We start from the raw sequence: 21,901 nt of genomic DNA, 5'->3' as shown, positions 1-21,901 counted from the left end.
ATTAGGAAAGATGTCAGGGCCTTGGGAAAGATGCAGAAGAGATTTATTAAATTGGCACCAGTTATTAAATGTGGAGAGACTGGAGAAAAGTTCAAGTTAAAGATTATTTCTTAGTCACAAGTAAAGTTTACAATGAAGTTACTGTGAAATTCCCCTAGTCACCACACTCCAGCACCTGTTCGAGTCAATGCACCTAACCAGCACATCTTTCAGACTGTAGGAGGAAACTGCAGCACCCAGAGAAAACCCACGCTGACTTGGGGAGAACGTGCAAACTCCACGCAGACTGTGATTCAAGCCAGGAATCGAACCCAGGTTTCTGGCACTGAAAGTTGCTAACCACTGTGCCACCATGCTGCCAGCTGGGGTAGGAAAGGCTAAGAGGAGATTTTATAGATTCAAAATCATTAATGGCTCTGATGGAATAAATGGAGAGAAACTATTCCCAATGGCAGAACAATCAGTAACCAGCAGAGCTGAGACTTAAGGTGATCGGCCAAAAATCAAAAGTGATGAGCATCTTTTTATTTAGTGTGTTGATTTGGAGCGACATGTGTGGCGAAAGTAGATTCCAACAGAACCATTTCAAAGAAAATTAGATAAACATTTGAAGGGAATAAATGCAGTGTGATTGGAAAAGAGGGGAAACAGATGAATTGGAAAGCCCTACTAAAAAGACAGCACAGGCACAATGGGTCAAATGGTCTCTATCTGTGCCACATCATTATGTGATTCTCCTGAACAAATTCTCCAGGTGTGAAGCTATACAGCGCTCCAGTGGTAGAGCAAAATTTTTGGAGATTCTTCAAAACTTTCTCAAACTCTGAAGTGGATAAGTTAAGAATCAGCTGGAGTTAGACAGACAGGGAAAGGCGACCCTTTGTATGAAGATTTGAAGTGGATAAAGTAAAATTGTTTTTCCTGGTTCTCTGCGAGATCAGTCGCCAACATCGGATATTCAATTACCTACTGGTCACTGTAAGAAACTTGTTGGACCAACCTTGTGTGAACAAGTGGTAAGTTACAAGCCCAACTTGCAATTTTCTGTATGGTGTTTCTGGTCCTAACTGTGTCACTGACAGGAGGTTTTAACTGTTTCTCTACACGGTTATTCCAAGTTGTTAACAAACTATGAGAAAATCTGTGGGTGGCACAGTGGCAAGGACTGCCTCACAGTGCCAGGGATCCAGGTTCAATTCCAGCCTCAGGTCACTGTCGATGTGGAGTTTTCACATTCCCCCTGGGCGGGTTTCCTCCGGATGCCCTGGTTTCCTCCCATACTCCAAAGAAGTATGGATTAGATTAATTAGCCATGCTAAATTAACCCAAGTGTCAGGGGGATTAGCAGGGTAAATATATGAGGTTACGGAAATAGGGTCTGGGTTGGATTGTGGTCGGGTGCCGACTCAATGAGCCAAATGGCCTCCTTCCACTCCATAGGGATCTTTGATTCTTAACTATTGGCAGAGACACGTGACAGGACCCCGCGCTTGAAGAATAAATAACATTGTGCACTAGTTATAGTCAAGGTGAGCAAACGTACTTCTAAATGCTTGAAGGCGAATATAGTTAACCTGGTTTCCTGAGAGTGATTCCCAACAAATGTTTGTGGCACTGGTATCGCAAGTTAACTTTTGCTCAAGAACCAGTGGGTTAAAGTGGGTTATTGCAACCCACTTTAACAGATATAGAAAGTTTAAAGGCTATTTTTTTAAAAATTCCAGGTTGTTACTCATTGGGACCAAATGGAGAGTTATCTGGGGAAATGGAAAGAACACTGAGGATATGCCAGAGTGGAAAAGCATACAGCATGCAGAAAAAAAGACAGAAGATGGACAACAGGATAAATTCTGAGGAATAAAGGCGATTGCCACCAGGATTAGTTAAAGCAGGGAGGAGGGGACAATTTGGCTGAGGGGATGGAAATGATAATGTCAGTGAGAAGGGAGCTGAGGAAGCAATTCAGGAGTTTGAGAAATGAAGTCAAATGAAAGTGGTGCGAGATCTAGAAATGAGAAAGGCAGTGTACAAGAAGCTGAAGAAAATAAATCGAGAGAGTCGAAGAACTCATAGGGCAACAAGTAATTGTTTTTGAAAGGGGCAGGATAAAAGCTAGATGAGCTGTTAAATTTGCAGATGATTATAAGGGTTGTATCAGAAGGTATTTTTAAAAGCACAGAGAAATTGGGTGCCACGGCGACACAATGGTTAGCACCGCTGCCTTACAGCTCTAGGGACCCGGGACCGGCCTTGGATAACTGTCTGTGTTGAGTTTGCACATTCTCCCCACGTCTGCGTGGGTTTCCTCCAGGTGCTTTGGTTTCCTCCCACAATCCAAAGGTGTACGGGTTAGGTCGATTGGCCATGTTAAACTGTCTCTCAGTGTCAGAGGGATTTACAGGGCGAATATGTGGAGTTTCAGGGATAGAGCCTGGGTGGGATTGTTGTCGGTGCAGACTCAAAGGACCAAATGGCCTCCTTCTGCGCTGCGAGGATTCTGTGACTCTATGAAAGAGTTCCATGAGATGGAGGTGAATACAGTTAATCTGGTTTGCTCAGAGTGATTTCCAACAAGTGTTTGTGGCACTGGTACAGTAAGCCAAGAAAGGGTTTCATTAGGAATTGGGTTAGATTTTGGGGTAATCATAATCTTGTTGGGCAATTAATTTGAAATTAGGTGACCATAACTAGATGGCAATTTTAACTGAGGCTGCAAGAAGAAACAGGTAAAGGACTTGACTCAAAAGAAACTGAACTAAATGGATGGTACAATGTTTCAAACATGAAGAGTCACAGTAAGGCTTTTTGAATGTAACTCAGGAAAACTTATTTGGTAAAAAATGAACAAGAGAATCTCTGTAATCATATTTGTAAATTATCCTTTATAGTAAGTCTTGGTAATTTTTAAGTCTTGGAACTTACATTTCAGTTTTGGATTTTAATTTCTTTGGTAAATTCAAAGCAATGCATATTAATAAGCATGATATTAATTCTGAATACAATATTTACGTAGAATTATGTCTGAACCAATAAATTAGGCAAAGTTTGAAATGTTGGCCTTTAAAGATAAACTGTGAAAAGTTAAACTTGACTGCATTTCAATATCAAACACCACCACCAGCAAGTTCCCTTTCAAGCCACACACCTTGGAACTATATCATTGTTCCTTCACTGTCACCAGGCCAGAATCCTGGAACTCCCTTTCTAACAGCACTGCGGGTGTATCTACATCACATGGATTGCTGTGATTCAAGAAGGTAGCTCACCAAGACTTTCTCTGGGCAGGTAGAAATGAATAGCAAATGCTGGCCTAGCCAGCGACAGCCACATCCTGTGAAAGAATTTTTAAAAAGACATCAGAATGCACGGATTCACCTGATTCTTCAATAATCAGCAGCAGATCTATTAGTTTGTTATACAAAATCTAAATTAGCAAATCGCCTTAGTTTTGCCTTTCCATAATGGTGCAATCTTCCATTATATTTACCAGAATGGTAGGGAGTGGGATAGCTTGATCTTGGGTTTGAACATAGCTCAGCGCAACATTGAGGGCTGAAAGGCCTGTACTGTGCTGTACTATTCTATGTTTTTATGCTTCTATTATATAGAAATGTATCTACCTGGACACTGGTGATATGACTGATGGCTGCTAGATTTTGTAATTCACTTAATTCCTATTATATACCACTCAGAGAGTACGAACCCACATTAGACTGGCTCCTTTTTGTATATATTTTATTAAATTAAAGAAGAAAGTACATTAAATCATATGCAGTGTTCTTATTCAGATTGGACATTACTTAATTGAAATATAGAACATCCTTGGTAAATCATGAGCTTGTTTTTATATTACGGTGTTGTATTAGTCTAGTCCTTTTAATGGGCTTTATCTCCCTAGTTCTTACTTCATATCCTCATTTCCTGATCTACTTTTAAGTTCATTTATTTTCTACCTCCAAGCACCATTACCCCACTGGAATGAAAGGTTTTAGAATTTATGTATCTAATTGGGACATAACTTCAGAGTTCCCCAGCATCGGATTTCGGGGATAAAATGTTTTGGAGTAATCGCTCTTGAAAGTTCCCAGGTAAGCATTTGCACAATGATTTCCCATAAATGCAAATGCCCTCTGAACAATTGTCCTGCATTGGGAACCATCGGAAAATGGAATTTAATTCACAAATTTCCGATGGTGCTGCCAGGATTACACCCAGAAAAAGTTCAATGAATTAAAACCTTCTCTAACTTCTGGGTAACTATTGCAAACATCCAAACTGACACTCACGGGTCTCCTCCCCCCTCCCTCATGGGACTGGCCCAGGTACCCAGAACTGCATCACCCCAAGTTATTCCCCACCATTCCCACCCCGAATTCCTCCCCACCTACCGCCCACAGCCCAGCCATCAATGTACCCCACTGAACAGTGCTGCCCCAAGCTCTGAAAACTCCTACCCCATGACCTCCATTTCCACCCCCAGACTTCTATCCCCACCCCACAATATCTGATCTCCTCCCACAAACCCACCCTCCCCCCCCACCTCTGGCAATTGGAAATGGTAGTGTAATTGTCAAGGACAGTCATTGTGTATTTCTATCTTGGAATTCATACAGGTCATCAGATTCCACGTCTAAACGGAAATTATGGTCTCATTTATGTTTGTTTTTTGTCATGAGCATGGGACAATCAAGGTCACATACCCCTGCATCACTGCCATTGATATCCACTGATGATCATATGGCAGGAAGTGGACAAGGTTAAATCTTCCCTGCTGAGATCAACCAGGCTGCCTCTGAGCTGTGACCTGGCTGAAGTCCACACAGAGCATCATAGAATGGATAAAGCACAGGAAGAGGCTATCCGGTCCATTTTATTTGTACTGGTCCTCTGAGTAAACAATTCACCCTGTGCCTCTCTCCTACCTTTGCCTATAGTCCTGCAAATTTTTCCTTATTAAATAATGATCCAGTTCCCTTTTGAAAACTTAGTTGACCCAGCCTTCACCAAACTCTCTGGTGGTGCATTCTAGGCCGTGACCACTTGCTACGTGAAAAAGCTTTTCCTCATATCACATTGCTTCTTTTTCCAGTTACGTTAAATCTGTACCCTCTTATTCTTAATCTTTCCGCCAATTGGAACAGTTTCTACTCTGTCCAGGCCACCCATGGTTTTGAAGGTCTTTGTCAAATCACCTCTCAACCGTATCTCCTCCAAGGAGAAATTGAATCAATTCACACTTCTCTGCATCAAATTTTATCTGTCACTTGTCCTCCCATTTCAACAACAAAGCACTTTCAACATTAAGTTTTCACACTTGCAATTCACCATTTTCCTCAATGATGTTGCCTGATTTTCTTTTGGTCTTTCATCCAATTTGGTACTTTCCACAGAACTCGGCTGAACGTCCTTGTAAGATGTGAAAATATCTTATCTACAGATTAGAACAGTAATAATGTAGCATCTTAAAAGTTACCCAGATTGTAGCACTTCTGGCAAGGCTGAAAATTACTCTTAGCCATTTATGAAACCAGAACATGCTTAGATCAAATTCCAATTTACTAATTTTAGAATCCCTATAATGCAGAAGGAGGCCATTCGGCCTCATGAGAATACTTATGCTGATAATTCATTTCCTGTTAACATTATCGACGCAGAGTGAGATTTGATCCGTAATTAAGTCAGGTGTTACCCATTGCTGTGAAAGTCATGGCGGTGTGATCACTTGGTGATTAATTTCTATTTCCAGTAATAGATCGAGGGAGATGAGAAAAATATCAGCCATAATTGAATGGTGGAGCAGACTCGATGGGCCGAGTGGCCTAATTCTGCTCCTATGTCTTATGGTGTGGGGACGCAAGGGGTGACTATCAGAATCTAAATGTTCGGAGTGTGACTTGACGTATGGGTGGTTCCATCATCATGTTTTATTGGATCCTTTTCCTCCAACATGCCAAAAGAACAACTCAGGTTAAACATCTCAGCCATGTTTTCAGAACAGAGCTGTTGTAAGGGATGTCTAGAAACATTTCTTTCCAAAAGAAACATTCTTAATTTCATGGCTGTTGGTCACTGTGATAGTGACTTTTAAGAAGCGTCTTGACAAATACATGTCTAGGGTGGGAATAAAGGGATATGGTCCCTGGAAGGGTAGGGGGTTTTAGTTCAGTCGGGCAGTATGGTCTGTGCAAGCTCTGGGGGTCAAAGGGCCTGTTCCTGATCTGAAATTTTTTTGTATCCCTGTACCCTGACTCTGAATACTTCCTGGTCGATCAGCTTTCCAAACTGATTTGCAGAAAATGATATTACTTCTGCCGTTTTCAAGATGTTACCTTCCACTCAGTTCTGCCAAATGCATTTTCCCAACCTCCCCTGCTCCTTGGTGCATTAGGCAGATTTCCTTTTCTTCTCGTAGAGAAAGGTCAATTGTTTGAGGAACTGCTTCCTCGCTGCTTTCCACAACAATGAGCCAAACACTGAGGCACAATTGAATCAGTCAGAAGCAGTTCTGTTTTCATGATGCCACATATCATAATTAAAAGCAGTGCAAAGGCTCACAAGACCCTTTCAGAAGGATGGCATGTACACTGGTGTGTGGTAGACTTTTACAGCAGCAGAGAAACATGCTGGTGTGAATAAACAAAAGCAGTTGGAATGATCTCAAACTCCCAGCTTTAACCCTCTGAGTGCAGTCCATTCTTTTAAGTTTATTTATTAGTGTCACCAGTAGGCTTACATTAACACTGCAATGAAGTTACTGTGAAAATCCTCTAGTTGCCACACTCCAGTTCAGGTACACGGAGGGAGAATTTAGCATGGCCAACACACCTTTCAGACTGTGGGAGGAAACCGGAGCACCCAGAGGAAATCCATGCAAATTTGGGAAGAACGTGCAGACTCTGCACAGTGAGCGAAGCCAGGAATCGAACCCAGGTCCCTGGCACTGTGAGGAAGCAGTGCTAACTACTGTGCCACCATACTGCCCCATTCTTCCTAGCAGTTACTGGGATTTCCCCATCACCAATTTCTCAAATCAGTGCTGGGGTAAGCTGTTCCTGTCACCATTTAGCTTGACTAGAAATTTCCTTCATACACACTAATTTGAACATACAAAAAGAAAACGGGAAAAAGACTGTGGGGTCTTGATGTAATTATACGTCTTGGCACACTCCCCAAACAACAGACACAGTTATGTGTCCCTGATGTCAATAGAGAAGGTGCACTGATTCTTGGCTGGATTACTCGAGAAGAATGCTTAATTTTACTATCACATATTTCTGATATCAAGCAGTAGGGAAAATTTGCACAGAAGACAATGCAAATTTCTTGGTCTTTTCCCTAATTTTGTTCTGAGGAAGTAAATATACCCTGGACTGTCTCATTCCAATTGTCTTAAAACAACAACCCACACAGCTTGATAACGTAGCTAAATGAAAATGTGAAATTCTACCTTCTATGCTTAATGTATTTATAACCAGCAAACGCAGCCCGTGTAATGAAGTGAGCCCATCTTTTAAAAGGAGAAGGAACAAGCTTATTATTTGTATTTGTAATTTTTATGTGAACATCATTTCTGACACTGTCTTGAATGCATCGCTAAACAGGAGAATGCTGAAGCAAACGAGGATAGTTATCGTTGATGTTAATTAACTGCTCTTTAGCCTCTGGATTCTGAAACTCCTTTAGACCAGCTCTCTCATGAAGATATTGCTGCTGGTTATTTGACTTAAAATCTCAACAGGAGCAGCCAGTTAGAAGCTGAAGTCAGCAGAAATTAATCAGAATTATTTGCAAAGGCAATTTTTAAAATATGCTGCTTCAGAAAATCTCTAAACATGCAGAATGATATTAAAACAGACACAAAGCACTGAGATGTCAAGAATACTCAAGGTCCAAGCTGGAAGTACTCACCAGGTTGGTGCTAAACCAGAAAATATTACAGCAGTTGGAAAGAATGGACTCAATATTTGATGCTTCTATGCAGTCCATGAAGTTTTAATTTAATCATAAGATATGGATAGAACTGTTGCTCAATAACAAGGAACTTGACATGGCAACTTATAAAGTTCTTATATTTAATATTAAGGTTCGTTTACCATAACTCAAGTGCAAGTGGAATACACTTAACTGGTATTGTTTAGAAGGGGAAAAAAAGCAACTTTAGAATACTGAACGACAGGCAGAGAGCATAAGAATGTGTGACACAAAGGCAAATGACTAGGGCAGCAGAGAGCATAGACAGTGACAAACTGCCATTGAAATCTGCTTTATGGTTCTCACATGTGCAACTAAAGGAATGTAAGCGCATTATGAACTACTGTTTGACAACTAACAGCACACAGTAAATTTCCTTAGATATAAACAATCACTTGTTCTCGGCTTTCTAATTAGCTTCCAGTTTAACAGTTCTTAACCTTTGGAGCAGGAGGGTTGGAGATATTCTGAAGTATGATCAGTTTTCTCCCCTTTCTTTCCACGATCCAGCATTTTTACTGCGTTGATTAAGAGTGATTCACAACCATGTCAGATTAAACGTCTTGTACTTGGGCCAGGAAGAAAATTGGTTTCTAAGGTTTTGATTATATCCTCTGTCAAACATTAATCAGTTTCCCTTGTCAAGTTTATTTCATAGCACCAAGACTCGCTATATCTTCCCTGCCCCATATACTATGGAAACTGTTACCACGATAATAATGAGTGGTCATCTAAACAAATGGGGTTAAAGCTCAGGCCTTGAGCTGCATTTGAGGTGTGAATAATTTACTTGATGCAATGTTTAATGCGTGGGACAGCTTAAATATTCTTCTGTTCTTTTCTTTGTTATTGCAGCTGTTCAGGCTCACATCTTGAAGGCAGAGAAAGCTGGCGAATGGTGGAAGTTTACAGTGAATATCATATCAGTCTACAAACAAGGGGTAAAACGGATACGACGTGGTGACCAGTTCCTCTGGGTGCGCTCAAAGGATGTAGCCTGCAAGTGCCCAAAAATAAAAACGGGGAAGAAGTACCTCCTCCTGGGCAACGATGAGGACTCTCCTGACCAGAATGGGGTTGTAGCGAACAAAACCAGCTTGGTGATACAATGGAGGGACACGTGGGCAAGGAGGCTGCGAAAGTTTCAACAGAGGGAGAAGAAAGGCAAGTGCAAGAAGGCGTAAAGAGAGACTGTGCTGCTTGTTTGTGAGCAGGAACCGATGTTAGGATAAAATTAGGAACTTGTGAAGGAACTCATCTAGCAGTTTGGGATTTTTGAATTGCCAAGTTTGCACCTCATGCTGATTTCAAATTCAAAAATAAACAAGAATACAAAACAAAAGATGGACTACTCTTTACACAACAGCTCCAAATGTTCTGAAATGAAGGACATTTGATTCACAACCAAAATCCTTTCACAGTTGCTCTTCTCTGCATAAAGCAGTACGAATTTTGTTAAAAGGGGCACAACATCTCAAACTGACCATGTTGGACAATTGCTGGGAGTCATGCCAAGACTGGTTTGATCCCAACTTAAGCTGTTAACTTTTTAGCTGCATAGTTAACCCAAAATGTTTCAGTTGGAATCTTCTTCCCCAGCCCAGTTTACAACCGGCACAATACTTAGTGCGCTATATCGTAAGCAGGTCTACCAAGACAGCAGCCTTTGGCAATCAATGTGGAAATTATATTCCGTACTACAATATGACAGAGAGAAAAAAATACTTAAAAAGCCTTCAAAGTGCCATAACAACACCCTTGCTTGCTTTCACTTCATACCGACATGCATCTCACACTTGTTAAGTTCACTGGTGTTTTCTCAGTCCTCAGCTGGCAGTCGCTCTGCTTCCTATATAGGATGCAACATTTTGCTCCCACAATTGAAGGATTATGCCCCATCTGATAAATTTCCCCAAGCCTGTTGTGCACCTATTTTATAGATGAATTGAGATTACGTTGAATTCATTCACAATCTACAAAAAAGACTGGCAGCGAAACAGCCCCAAATCAAATTAATGCTCAAAAAAAAATCTTTTAAATAGAGAAAAAAAACTCTTTCAGTATAACGCTACTGAAATAAAGCTATATTTTCTTTTCAAATGAATTCTGTTACAGGTTCACAGAATCACCGCACAAGAACAGAAAAATAAATTCACTGACACTTGGTTCTTGTATCCCTCTTCAAAACCTTAACATATAGTCAAATTCATTAAAGTTTCTATTTGTATAGTTAGTACTTGGTTAAAAGCCTTGGATAGATTTGAAAGTCCTCTCGACAGGAAATATAACTTTTTTGTTAAGACTACAACTAGGGAATGTACCTGATTCCTCTTCCCACACCCGACAGGCCTGTTGGTTCTGATCCATCGCCTACACAGTAAACTTCACACCTACATCTTTTTGTAACTGTGTAGATGATTACAGGCAATGATTTACTGCTTGTTCCAGTGACCAATTCCAGTTCCATTGGGGCAAGGTGACATCTCAACCTTGCTGATCAGTATCTCCATCAAGCAACCAACTCAGGTCGCACATATGACCCTTGCCTTTGCTGTGACCCTGTTAACAAGTGTGCACAGCTCTGTCTCTAATCAATCACAGCAGCAGACTAAAAAATATAAAGTAGAAGAAACTAACATTAAACCAGTCACATATTACCACTTCAAGATACTGCATAAAAATTGAATTCTTAGTCTAAACATAAGAGGTACTGAAGAAATGAATGAGTTTTGTAACAGGGTAAACATCATCAAGGTTAGCGCATGATGACTATAAGACTGACATAATTGGAAGTGTGTTTATATTGATGTAATGTAGTTCTGGATAAAGACTTTTATATCAGTTCAGCCATACTCCAGCTAACGTAGACTTTATTCTGACTCTTTCCCCTGTTACACAGACCTGTCGGGCTCTGCATTTACCTGTTAATAAGTTGAACTGTAAATGTTGTTTAGTTATGGTCATTGCATAGTTTGCAATGTTTTCCTACAATGCATACTAATATATTATCATTATTATATATGAATATATTTAATTACGCATAAAATTTGTGGATTTTTTTTGGTTGTTAGATGGCTGTAATTGAACCAGATGTGAACATGTACTATAACTGCTGAACACCCACACTTGATAGAATTAAATTCAGAATTCAGTTGAATAAAGTCTTGTAAACAATACCACATAGTCCTTGCTGTGGATTATTCTTGATGTGAATTCTGGATATACAAAAGGTGCAAACCACACTAAAAAATTGAAAGAAATGGAATCCTGCGAGCAACAGAACCAGGCTGCACAATCTAGGTCTTTTGAAAGATTAAAATTCTCTCTGTGCTATGTACATAAGACAACTGATACTCCAGAGCGTGTTAAAAGGTTCATATAACATCAAAGACAACAGTGCAGCTTGAGTAATTCATGAATACTTCTGAACGCAGGGATGTGTTGTCCTGTAACTTGTTCCTGTGCAATTCACAAAGGACAGTACCTGGCAGGATTTACAAGTGTTTTCCCTTTGTAAAACTCAGAAGAAACATTGAGGGGTAAATTTACAGGAATGTTACTTGGGTCTAGTATTAATATTACAAGATAAATAACCTGTTAATATTATTAGAAATAAATATTAACTGGAAGCAATTTGTTCTGGACGCAATCTATTCTGTTGAGAGGTACAGTGGACCATTGCAGGTATGGTTTGATCTTTAATTGCTGCTTTTGCACCTAGATACATAATATTGCATTTGTCAATGGAATAACATGGGATGCATGTAGATTAATAGATGATGGGAAATAAGTCCAACTGTTGTACGTTAATAAGGCTGCCACAAACAGGTGGATTAACAGCTGAAAAAAACCCTCTGGTTTCAGTTGCTGGTCTGAGGGAGTTAGCTGCTTTCAGCTGGGCAAACGGTTTCACAACCAAATAGCCCACTGACCATGTCTTGAATTCACAAGTTGAGAGCTAAGACAGTTGAGATTCCGGGGTCACTGACGTTGTATCCCAGCAAAAGTCAATGGGTGAGATTTTCCAGCCACGCTCACCCAAGGCTGGAAAATCCTGCCCGAGGTCAATGGGACCATTGCATGGTCCACCCTCTGCCTGCTCCAATTCTCCTGGCGGGCGGGATGGGGAAATTCTGCCCAATGCCTGAAATGAAAGTTAAGTAAAATGGGAAGAAAATTGGGAAAAGTTTAAGAGATCCTAAAGAGAATGTTAAATGGTTTATCAAACGTCACCTGAATCCTAAAATTCCACTATAGTGTTCAACAAATCCTGCAAGATCCTTTACTTCACAAAATGTGACATATGCAATCGTACAACTGACATTATACTATTTGAGATATTTTGACCTATTGAACTGCCTAGGCCTCACACGACTTCCCCTCCCCATAAACCTTCCATTTCCCATCCTCCTTAAGATTGATTAAGATTTTGGACACCCCTCCTTTCTTTGGCTTAGCAGTTGTTATTTTTTCTTAACGTTTCTGTGAAATGCTGCAAGACATTTTCCAGTGTAAAGGTTCCAGACAAATGATAGTTCTTGGTGGTAGGGGTATGTTGTTGACATCCTATTGGAAAGGCACGTGTTCGGGCCAGATTCGGCTGTTATGGCCCACGAGTCAAAAAACACTGACACTTTGGGGGAGAATTTTTTTGTTTGCTTTGTATAATGACATCATGGCTGCATTCAAACAGAACATGGTTACTACATTGCTACAAACTGTGACCACAACAATTCTCCCTTTCAGTCTTGGGTATCAAGCCTTATACACAATCAATAGCTATTTAGCTAAGCTAATGGAAAGTCACCATTGTCCATGGAGTTCGAGCTAGAGTTGTTGCCTTCCAGCACTGGTCATTTAAAGGGAACAAAATTAGAAAAATGAAAAAAAAATCTTGGCAATGCCCAACTTCCAATAAAATTAGTCAAGCTATAAAATTTGAAAACATTGGACAATTGTTTTGTAATTTCTTTTAACTTTTGTATTCATGGTCTATTCAGTTTCACGTGATAACTTGCAACCAAGGGGACAAAAAGGGAATAGATTGAGTGTACAATCTGGCTTGGTACAATTTGTTCTTTTGGTTTCTTTTAGATAAAACTGCTAAGTTAATTAGGTTTGGTAATTTCGCCGACTATGCCTTGGTAAAATATGTAAGATTTTAACTTTTGTTCTCAATTTATACTGTCACATTCTCGTATTATTAAAAAAAGGGGAAAAAAGGTGAAATAAACTAAAGCAGAATTCATTCCCTCACTGGAAAAGACCAGGCCCTATACTAAAATTCTGATGTAGAAATTTATACTACATCGGCTTAAATATTGAATCCTGCAAATTTAATTAGCTAATACAACTTATTTATAAGTATTAGGGGCAGCATGCTGGTACAACAGTTAGCGTTGCTACCTCACAGCACCAAGGACCCAGGTTCAATTCCAGCCTTGGATAACTCTGTGGAGTCTCTGTGTGTCGACATGGATTTCCTCCCACCGTCCAAAGATTTGCAGGTCGGGTGGATTGGCCATGATAAGTTCCCCAAGAGATAGAGAATCTGGTGAAATGGTGCAATGACAATAATCTCTCCCTCAATGTCAGTAAAATGAGGGAGATAGTCATCGACTTCAGGAAGCATAGTGGAAAACATGCCCCTGTCTATATCAATAGTGGAAATGGTTAAGAGCTTCAAGTTTCTAAGCGCCCAGATCACCAACAACCTGTCCTGGTCCCTCCACGTCGATGTTAAAGTTAAGAAAGCCTCTACTTTCTCAGGAGGCTAGGGAAATTCGGCATGTCTGCCACGACTCTCACCAATTTTTACAGATGCGCCATCTAAAGCATTCTTTCCTATCACAGCTTGTACGGCTCCTGCTCTCTTCAAAACCACAAGAAACTCCAAAGAGTTGTGAATGTAGCCCAGTCCATCAAGCAAGCCAGCATAATCAAGGACTCCATGCATCCCAGACACACTTTCTTCTGCCTTCTTTGTCGGGAAAAAGATACAAAAGTCTGAGATCATGAACCAACCACCTCAAGAACAGCTTCTTCCTTGCGGCCATCAGACTTTTGAATGGACCTACTATATGTTAAGCTGATCTTTTTCCACAGTCTAGCTGTGACTGTAGCGCTATATCCTGCACTCTCCCCTTTCCTTCTCTTCTATGTACTCTATAAATGATATGTTTTTTCTGTATAGTACGTGAGAAATAATATTTTTCACTATATTCCAACAGATGTGACAATGAAATCAAATCGAAAGAAGTGTCTAAAGATGTGTAGGTTAGGGGGGTTACCATGGTAAATGCAAGGAGTAAGGCAGAAGGGAGGACTTGGGGGGGATGCTCTTTCGGAGTCGGTGCAGGATCGATGAGTTGGATGGCCTCTTCCTGCACTGCAGGGATTCTATGATTCTATTTAAACTGCATTGTAGTTTTACAGGGTATCACCTGATTTTCAGATTATCACTAGTACACTACTTGTTCTCTCGTGACCTCATATAGTAACAATGATAATTAATTTTCAGAAATTCTTTTGTAATGGTATTGTTAGCCTCACAGAAGAGAGCAATTGTCATATGCAAATCAGGCAAAATGTTTGTTTTTATTAAAATCCCGTTGAGAAGATATCTCACACAACAAAACAAACAGGAATTAAATCTGTTTTGAGAAAGTTTCAATATGATAATTTGAAAGATTCCATAACATTTTCCGTTTAACCTCTCATAGGTCTCAAATGATTTAACAAATATGTGTTTTCCACCCAAGGTCAAGAAATAAAAGTTTGCCTGCTTAAAAAGCCACCCTAAACGACTTTACCATCCACACAAATCGCTTGAAACGTTCCAACATAACCCCGGTTCAGTGATGGTGGTCAGGGAACAGGATAAAAGAAATAGTCATTAAATTTAATTTTTACCGACCAAACTTATTTACTGTTCATTTTCTGAAACTTACGTAAATAAGTACATTCCTATCAGTTACGATAACAATCAAAACAAGCAAATTAAACTGAAATAAGTAGATTCGTCATGACTGAGGCCAAACGGTGTAACTGAACTGATTTACTCAGGCTGCCTTATCCTCAACTAAAATTTACTCCCTGATAAATCATCCCATTGTTGCTATCCTTTTGTATTTTGCAAGGATGACCCCCCCCGCCTTGTATTTAAGAAAGCACAAATCAGAGGTGTGCGTGCTGGGAGCAGAACCTCTTCTGTCAGAGAAGCTGCTTGCTCTTTGTTCACATTTTCTTGTAGGCTCTTAAATAGGTAAACAGATGGACCAAACTTCTCAGGCCACCTTAAATTCTCACCGTTGTCCTCAGCCCAGGAAAACAGTTCAAAGTTTGCTTTAGCCTGCAAGAATGTTGAACACTGTCTGGGTCAGCTTTGAAGAAGGAAAAAAAGAGTTTTGTGAATGTTGCCAAATTCCTTATAATCAGAAGTTATGCTTCCTAGCAAAAGCCTAGGAATCTCAAAAACTGCATACAGATAAATGGGTGGCCCCAGTATCTTTGGCAACACAGTGAGAAATCTCTGTCTTTAACAAAGAAAATAAAAATTTTAACCAAAGATTTAAAACTGGTGTTGTGCACGTCTTGAATTTGAATAATATGACCAAGTTAGCCACTATACATAAAAGACACCGAGTAAAAATAGTTGAAAAATATTTTATTTACTGGCCATTATTGCAAATACTTTTACTAAATGCTTATAAAAGTTGAATGCATAAAAACGTAAAAGCGAAGACAATAAAATGTCACCAAATTATAGAGAATTGGTTTGTAATTAGGCTCTGCTAGATTGGAATTTCCACACTGAAAGCAATTTGTTCCAAGTTTCAATTTCACGAAAGCGTGTGAACAGTAACACTGTTTACAGGCAGTGAGATAGCACACACTCCCTGTGCCCTACCAAGAGCCCCTTCACTGACCTCACGGGCAATGAGAAAAGCATTTTCCCTGGGAAAGGAGAGCAATAATGTGAGCCATTAGAAACTGCCTTATTGAACAAGGCTGTTTGAGGATTTTAAATAATCACGGCCACCTCATTTAAACAGAAATAAAATTATAATCGGAAAATACAGCAAAGGGGAATGAGAGAACAGAAGTAACAAAACAAAGTAAAACTGTTTTAAGCATGCTATTAGTTAACTGTTTACTTCATTTAAACAATCTTCTCTGTATTTAATCAATATACAATGCTTCCCTTGCTGAAGCTAAACCAAAAATATAAAGTGCTGAAATTCAGAGTGTTCCTCAATTTTTTTAAAGATAAAAGAATATGTACATGCAGATTGAGGAACTGTAAGAGGCTGTAAAATGCTCAGAACTCTAAGATAACTAGAAGCTATTAGTCACAGGCCATAGATGCTACATTACTCAGCAACTCAGAATTACAACCCTAATTTTTGAATTTAAGGCAGAAAATAAAATCAGAAATAGAAATTGTACTGTAAGAAATGAGATAAATGAGTTTGTTTCAATCTTGACTTAATCCGAGTGTCAGATAATAGAATAGCACATTAAACACATTAAAACATATTCCGCTGCTGCATTAGGACTACTTATTCCAATCTCATCCTGGTGATCTCAGGAAGAACATGTTGCTCACTTCTCAGTCTTAGTGTCTAATCCATATTCTTCGAGGACAGTAGTTCTGTGCTGGTACTGCTTCATTAACTTGTTGGCCAGACAGCAACCACAACAATGGCAATCAGCAGCAATACAATAACCACTAGCATTCCTACAATAAAAGAAAAGATCATTCATTTATATTTCATTGCATATATTCAACAAAAGGCATTTTTTACAATTTCAAAAAGCACAACACCTAATCCAAACTGTATGAAAGTCGCTGCACCTAACAGTCATTATCTGCCCTTCATCACTGTCACAAAAGACTCGTAATAAAAACTGTACGAGTTCATTGTGACATTGTTGCAATCTGTTTTTGGAAATTTTACACAAAAACATAACAAGCCTATGACTACAAGATTGCACAAACTGACTTGGAGACTTGTAAATACATTTTGATGCCAACATTTTCATCCCAAATTTTTTTAAAGTTTATTTATCAGTCACAAGTAAGGCTCACATTAACACTGCAATGAAGTTACTGTGAAATTCCCCTCGTCGCTGCAGTCCGGGTCACTGCACCTAACCAGTACGTCTTTCAGAACGTGGGAGGAAACTGGAGCACCCGGAGGAAACCCACACAGACACAGGAAGAACACATAAACTCTACACAGAAAGTGGCCCAAGCCTGGAATTGGACCGAAGTCCCGGGCACTCTGAAGCAGCACTACTAACCACTGTACCACCATGCCATCCAGGAACACTAATGACAACAGCTAAAAAGATGGTTCAATTAAACAGAAATTGTTTCCTCAGCATTTTCAAACTTCAGTCCCACTGACTTCCAATTTATAACTTCCTGCTTTTTCAATTACTTCTGCTTGACAATCTGTCTTAACATAATAATTTGGGGAACAGGGCAAAGTAATCAAATTTAGATCAGGCCAAATGAATATTGCAAGATTGAGAGTGATGAATCATAAAATTATGTAATTTGCTGACATACTTGTACCATAAACTGGGAACAAAGTAATGACATCAGTACCTTTTCAGTGAAATATCAATGCCATTAAATCAATATTTATGTCATGATTTCTGTTTATCGTTCGAAAATTGCATAAACATATTTTATAGTCTTTGAAACTTTTATAAATATTGATGCTCAATTAAAATACTTTGCGTATCAGTAATAAGTTGCAGCGCCCAACTTATCTTTCCAGGATTTTGTGATGGCAATCATAGTCAAGATTTAGGGTTTATCACCCTAAAGATTAAAATTCTAAAATTCAGGGAGAATCAATGAACATCTGCAAAAATGTACACTTACATGTGACTAAATGTATTTTAGAATTCCCATTGAGGTGGTATCACAAAGCAGTCATTACAATTGGGTGATGGTGGGTCACCATCATGATATTTTCTTCTCCTTCTTGTGAGGGAGCCACAATGCATAAATAGAGATAAAATGAGAGGGTGTTTACCAGAGTCACCAAGTAAAGGGACCAACTGTTCTTTCACATCTTTGCAACCCAGTCCACAGATGAATAAGGAAGGAAGGAACAAACATCATTGCAAGCACAAACTTTATGGTAGAAAATGATCTGATTTTGCATGCCTCTCACTTAGATACAGAGATGGCGCCGGATATGATCTGTATGGTGCTCTTTCACACTATCGACCATTTTACTTTTTGTTCATTTATGGGGCGTGGGTGTCATTTGCCCTTTGCTTGCTAGGCCATTTTCGGAGGGCATTTAAGAGTTAACCATGTTGCTGTGGTTCTGAAGTCACGTGTAGGCCAGACTAGGTAAAGATGTCGATTTCCTTTCCTAAAAGGCCTTAGTAAACCAGATGAGCTTCTTTACAACAATGGTTTCATGGTTATCATTAGGTTTTAATTGAATTCAAATTTCATCATGTGCCATGCTGGGATTTGAACCCGGGTCCCCAGTGCATTACCCGGGGTGCTTGGGTTACTCATCCAGTGACAATACCACAATGTCTCCGCCTTCTCCAATTAAAAAGTATCCATACAACAGAGAAAAAGCTAATAAAAAATGAAAAATAGACAAAATGAATAAATGTGCCATTTGCAAAAATGTATTTTTCTCCCCCAGTTCTCTCTTGGAAAATATAGTGTCAACTTCTCCTGCCGCCAGCTTTCAACAGAAAGCCTTCAGAACACTGAAAACTTCCTGGGAATTCAAACAAAAATGGAATGTGAAAACGAGAGCTCGATGCAAAAAATTGAAGAACCCAAATTACAAGGGCTTGACAAAATGTTTACAACTTGCTCAATTTCTGTTTTACAAAAATGCACGACTGTGAGCAGACTGCGTCTAAATGTGTGCAAAACTACAAAAAAGGATGCAGGGAGAAGGTTGGCTGTTTCAAGAATTCAGAAGGCAAGCATTCAAAAATGCAGGCAAAGAAAACTGAAAGGTTACACAAACCCTCCATTCCTCCGAAAAAGACAAGAAAAAACAAATGGAAATAACTGCACACCTGGTCTCCCTAAATAAACTTGCATACTGAAAAGGTGGAAAACAATGAGGAAAGCGTCGGGTTGGCTGCACACAAACAAAGACTGAATGTGTGAGAATGGCTACCAAAAACATAAAGGTGATTGGATGAACTATCTTTTACACCATGGTTTGGTTATTTTGTGACCCGTGGCCAGGCTGCTGATAAGTTAAACAATCGGCGGGGACAAAATCTGCAGAAAACAAATAGTGCAGGCATTGAAAGTACTGGCTTGTATGGGTTATCAATGGGACAAGGGTTCAGTGATGGAGGACAATTAAATTGCAGCTCACCCCCATGCCGTATGCCCAATAAACAAAGAGCGACTGTTGGTGGATCAAACCAGAAGCAGGACAAAAAAAGCGGAGACCGCGCTAGTGGTGAGGCGCAAAGCAAGGGTGGATGGGACTGTGGCACTACTTTTTAGCATTATTATGTGTACAGCATACGGAATCACCATTTTATGAAAAAATATATTGGATGCTGGAGCATGCACAGTCCATTCCGCTATTTTCTTACCCTCCAATGCAATTATCCCCCCATACAAACTGTCTTCACGTATGTTACCAAGTCACGAGTACATGGCTTGTTTGACATGCTGCATTTGTGCTGTCCCCTGCAGTGAGTTTGGAATGAATTGGTAGAGACCCAGGAACAGGTCATCTGTCAAACTTCAGAGTTAGCTAGAAGTGTTTTGGGTAGGGAGACTGAGTACAGGAAAGGGGTGGGAAATACCACCTAAAATACCAATGATTGTCAGTAACATTTTCTTCTCAGTTTAGGATGATAGTGAATTTGTCAAGCAGCTTAAAGCCCACTTCACATTTTATTCTTTATTTGACAGATTCCATGGATAGAATTCTAAAACCTGTTTGAGAAAACTCCAGTACCAGGTATGGCTACCCTCCAGTCCACCACCACAACTAATCATATCCATCAGTAAAATGTCAGCTCTTTATTAAATTTCAGCTTCTCTTTAGTTCCTCTAAAACATTTCCTTTCAACTGAGTTCTTTCCAACACTTCCCAGGCAATACTGATTTCCTCAGCATCCTTCAAAGTCTGTGAGTAGCTTTATATATTTTTTTAAATTGCTACACTTTCTTACTACCTTACACTCTAAATTTACACTTTGAATCCATGTTATACAAATAAATAATTGACAGTGCTGTAAGATTATCTTTCAAGGAAGTTTTTAAAACATTACAAAATCCAGAAGCTATATTTACCAATTGAAGCAGTCTAACTCCTTCTTGTGTAACAAACAATGCATTGCTTTGTAGATTTTATATTCCCTGTAAAATACTGAACCAGAGTTCCTGATCTCTGGTTCTTGGTACCCCAGACTACGAAAAATTTGGAAGTTCAGATGGGCAACTTCCCTGTGTTTGGAACCATCTGAAACTCATGAATTACGGAATCGGATACTTCGGATGGTTTTGACTCACTTAGCAAAACAGTTATCCAGGCAAAAGTTAAAAGGATTCAGTTTAGTTCTAACTCCTGAATAGCCTATGTTACTGAGCCCCCAACTCCCATTGGACATCCCGTCTACCAGCCATGCCCAAGACAGCTTGCCCCCCCAACCCCACTACCCACGTCACCTCCGTGACCACCCAACTATCCTTGGCCCAACTACCAGACCACTACCAAACCCATCTAATCACTCTACTCCCTCCAACCTCTGAGTCATCTTACCAGTTCAGCCATCCACCTGCCAGGCTATACTCTTACCACTTGCCACCCTACCCCACACCCACTCACCTGCCATCCTTTCACCTCACCCACCAACCTGCCACCCGAACTCCAACCTACCCACCTGCCACCTACTCCCTTCACCCAACATACTTATCTTCCCTCTGGAGCTTCCCAAAGAAGCTTTGGGACCTTTAAACTCTCTACTTAACATAAGTGCAATAAAAAAGGGGTAGGGTTTGGTCACCCCTGCCAATCTTGCTCCACAAACACAGGTTTCCAGAATAGGTAAGCTCCACATTTCAGAAGTGCCTGATTCGAAATTTCAGGTCAGAAATGCAGAAGTCCATCTTAGTGCAAAAAAAGGAAAGGTGGAGTGGAAATCTGATGGTGATTGGTGCTCCTTGGAAGATTTAGTCATTATCTTCTCAACAGCAGTGTTTGGATAATTATTCTAAAAAGAAATTCTTATTTCCCTGCCCACATTAATGTATCACACAGATCAGCAAAGCAAGTTAATCTGCCCGCCTACATATAATAGTGTGTTCAACACACTGCATTTGCCCACTTAACATCACCAGAAACAAAGCATCATTCAGGTCTGTTTTACAAAATTTTTTTTTAAATGTGTCACTGTTGCTGGGTCCTCACGATTTCCTATCGTTAGTCCACCAATACAGCTGAAAGTATTCCTGGCTTCTCACACACTCCCACTCTATCATTTATTCTGTGCAAAACAACAGACAACTCCTCATCAGAAAACAGCAAAACCTGAAGTGGGCTCCACTTTACAGCGTACTTTAAAAAAAAACACTGCCTCGTTAGCAACAGAAAACAAATTATATAGTTGGAATAATAGTTATAGGTTGTATTTATTCACTCTCAGCCAGAAACTATAACCTAAACTATCCTCAACCTCAACGTCAACTGAATACTGGAGGGTTGGACAGAATTTCAAGAAGCATACAATCTCCCATAACTGTTTCCATCAATTAGAAAGGCAACACTTACAAAGTATTAAGCGAGTGAGCTATTTTAGGCAATTCAATATGCCTTTTGCATCTCTTTTCGGTGCAATAACTGTAATTATATAATTATCTCTATTTACAGTTAGCCTTGGCATAACCAGAAACTGACACTCC

General features: G+C 39.7%; 2 protein-coding genes across 4 annotated transcripts in view; one reads left to right on the top strand and one right to left on the bottom strand.

The window, feature by feature from the left end:
- ntn1a (netrin 1a) overlaps positions 1 to 11,132 on the top strand; it is a 163,706-nt gene extending 152,574 nt beyond the window's left edge. For both annotated transcript variants that reach the window (XM_080208891.1, XM_080208890.1), the window contains one exon: positions 8,827 to 11,132. In XM_080208891.1, the coding sequence (XP_080065017.1) occupies positions 8,827 to 9,155 (329 nt within the window). In that variant the 3' untranslated portion in view covers positions 9,156 to 11,132. The remainder of the gene's footprint in view (positions 1 to 8,826) is intronic.
- A 4,488-nt stretch (positions 11,133 to 15,620) lies between these two features.
- The window catches only part of stx8 (syntaxin 8), a 182,519-nt gene continuing 176,238 nt past the window's right edge, over positions 15,621 to 21,901 (bottom strand). For both annotated transcript variants that reach the window (XM_080208888.1, XM_080208889.1), the window contains exon 8: positions 15,621 to 16,711. In XM_080208888.1, coding sequence (XP_080065014.1) covers positions 16,644 to 16,711 — 68 coding nt within the window. In that variant the 3' untranslated portion in view covers positions 15,621 to 16,643. The remainder of the gene's footprint in view (positions 16,712 to 21,901) is intronic.

The sequence above is a fragment of the Carcharhinus amblyrhynchos genome, chromosome 21 (assembly GCF_965287045.1).
Source record: "Carcharhinus amblyrhynchos chromosome 21, sCarAmb.v2.hapA, whole genome shotgun sequence".
In the NCBI taxonomy this organism is placed as follows: Eukaryota; Metazoa; Chordata; class Chondrichthyes; order Carcharhiniformes; family Carcharhinidae; genus Carcharhinus; species Carcharhinus amblyrhynchos.
Note: the sequence above shows the minus strand (reverse complement) of the source record. Positions and strands in the feature narration are given on the sequence as shown.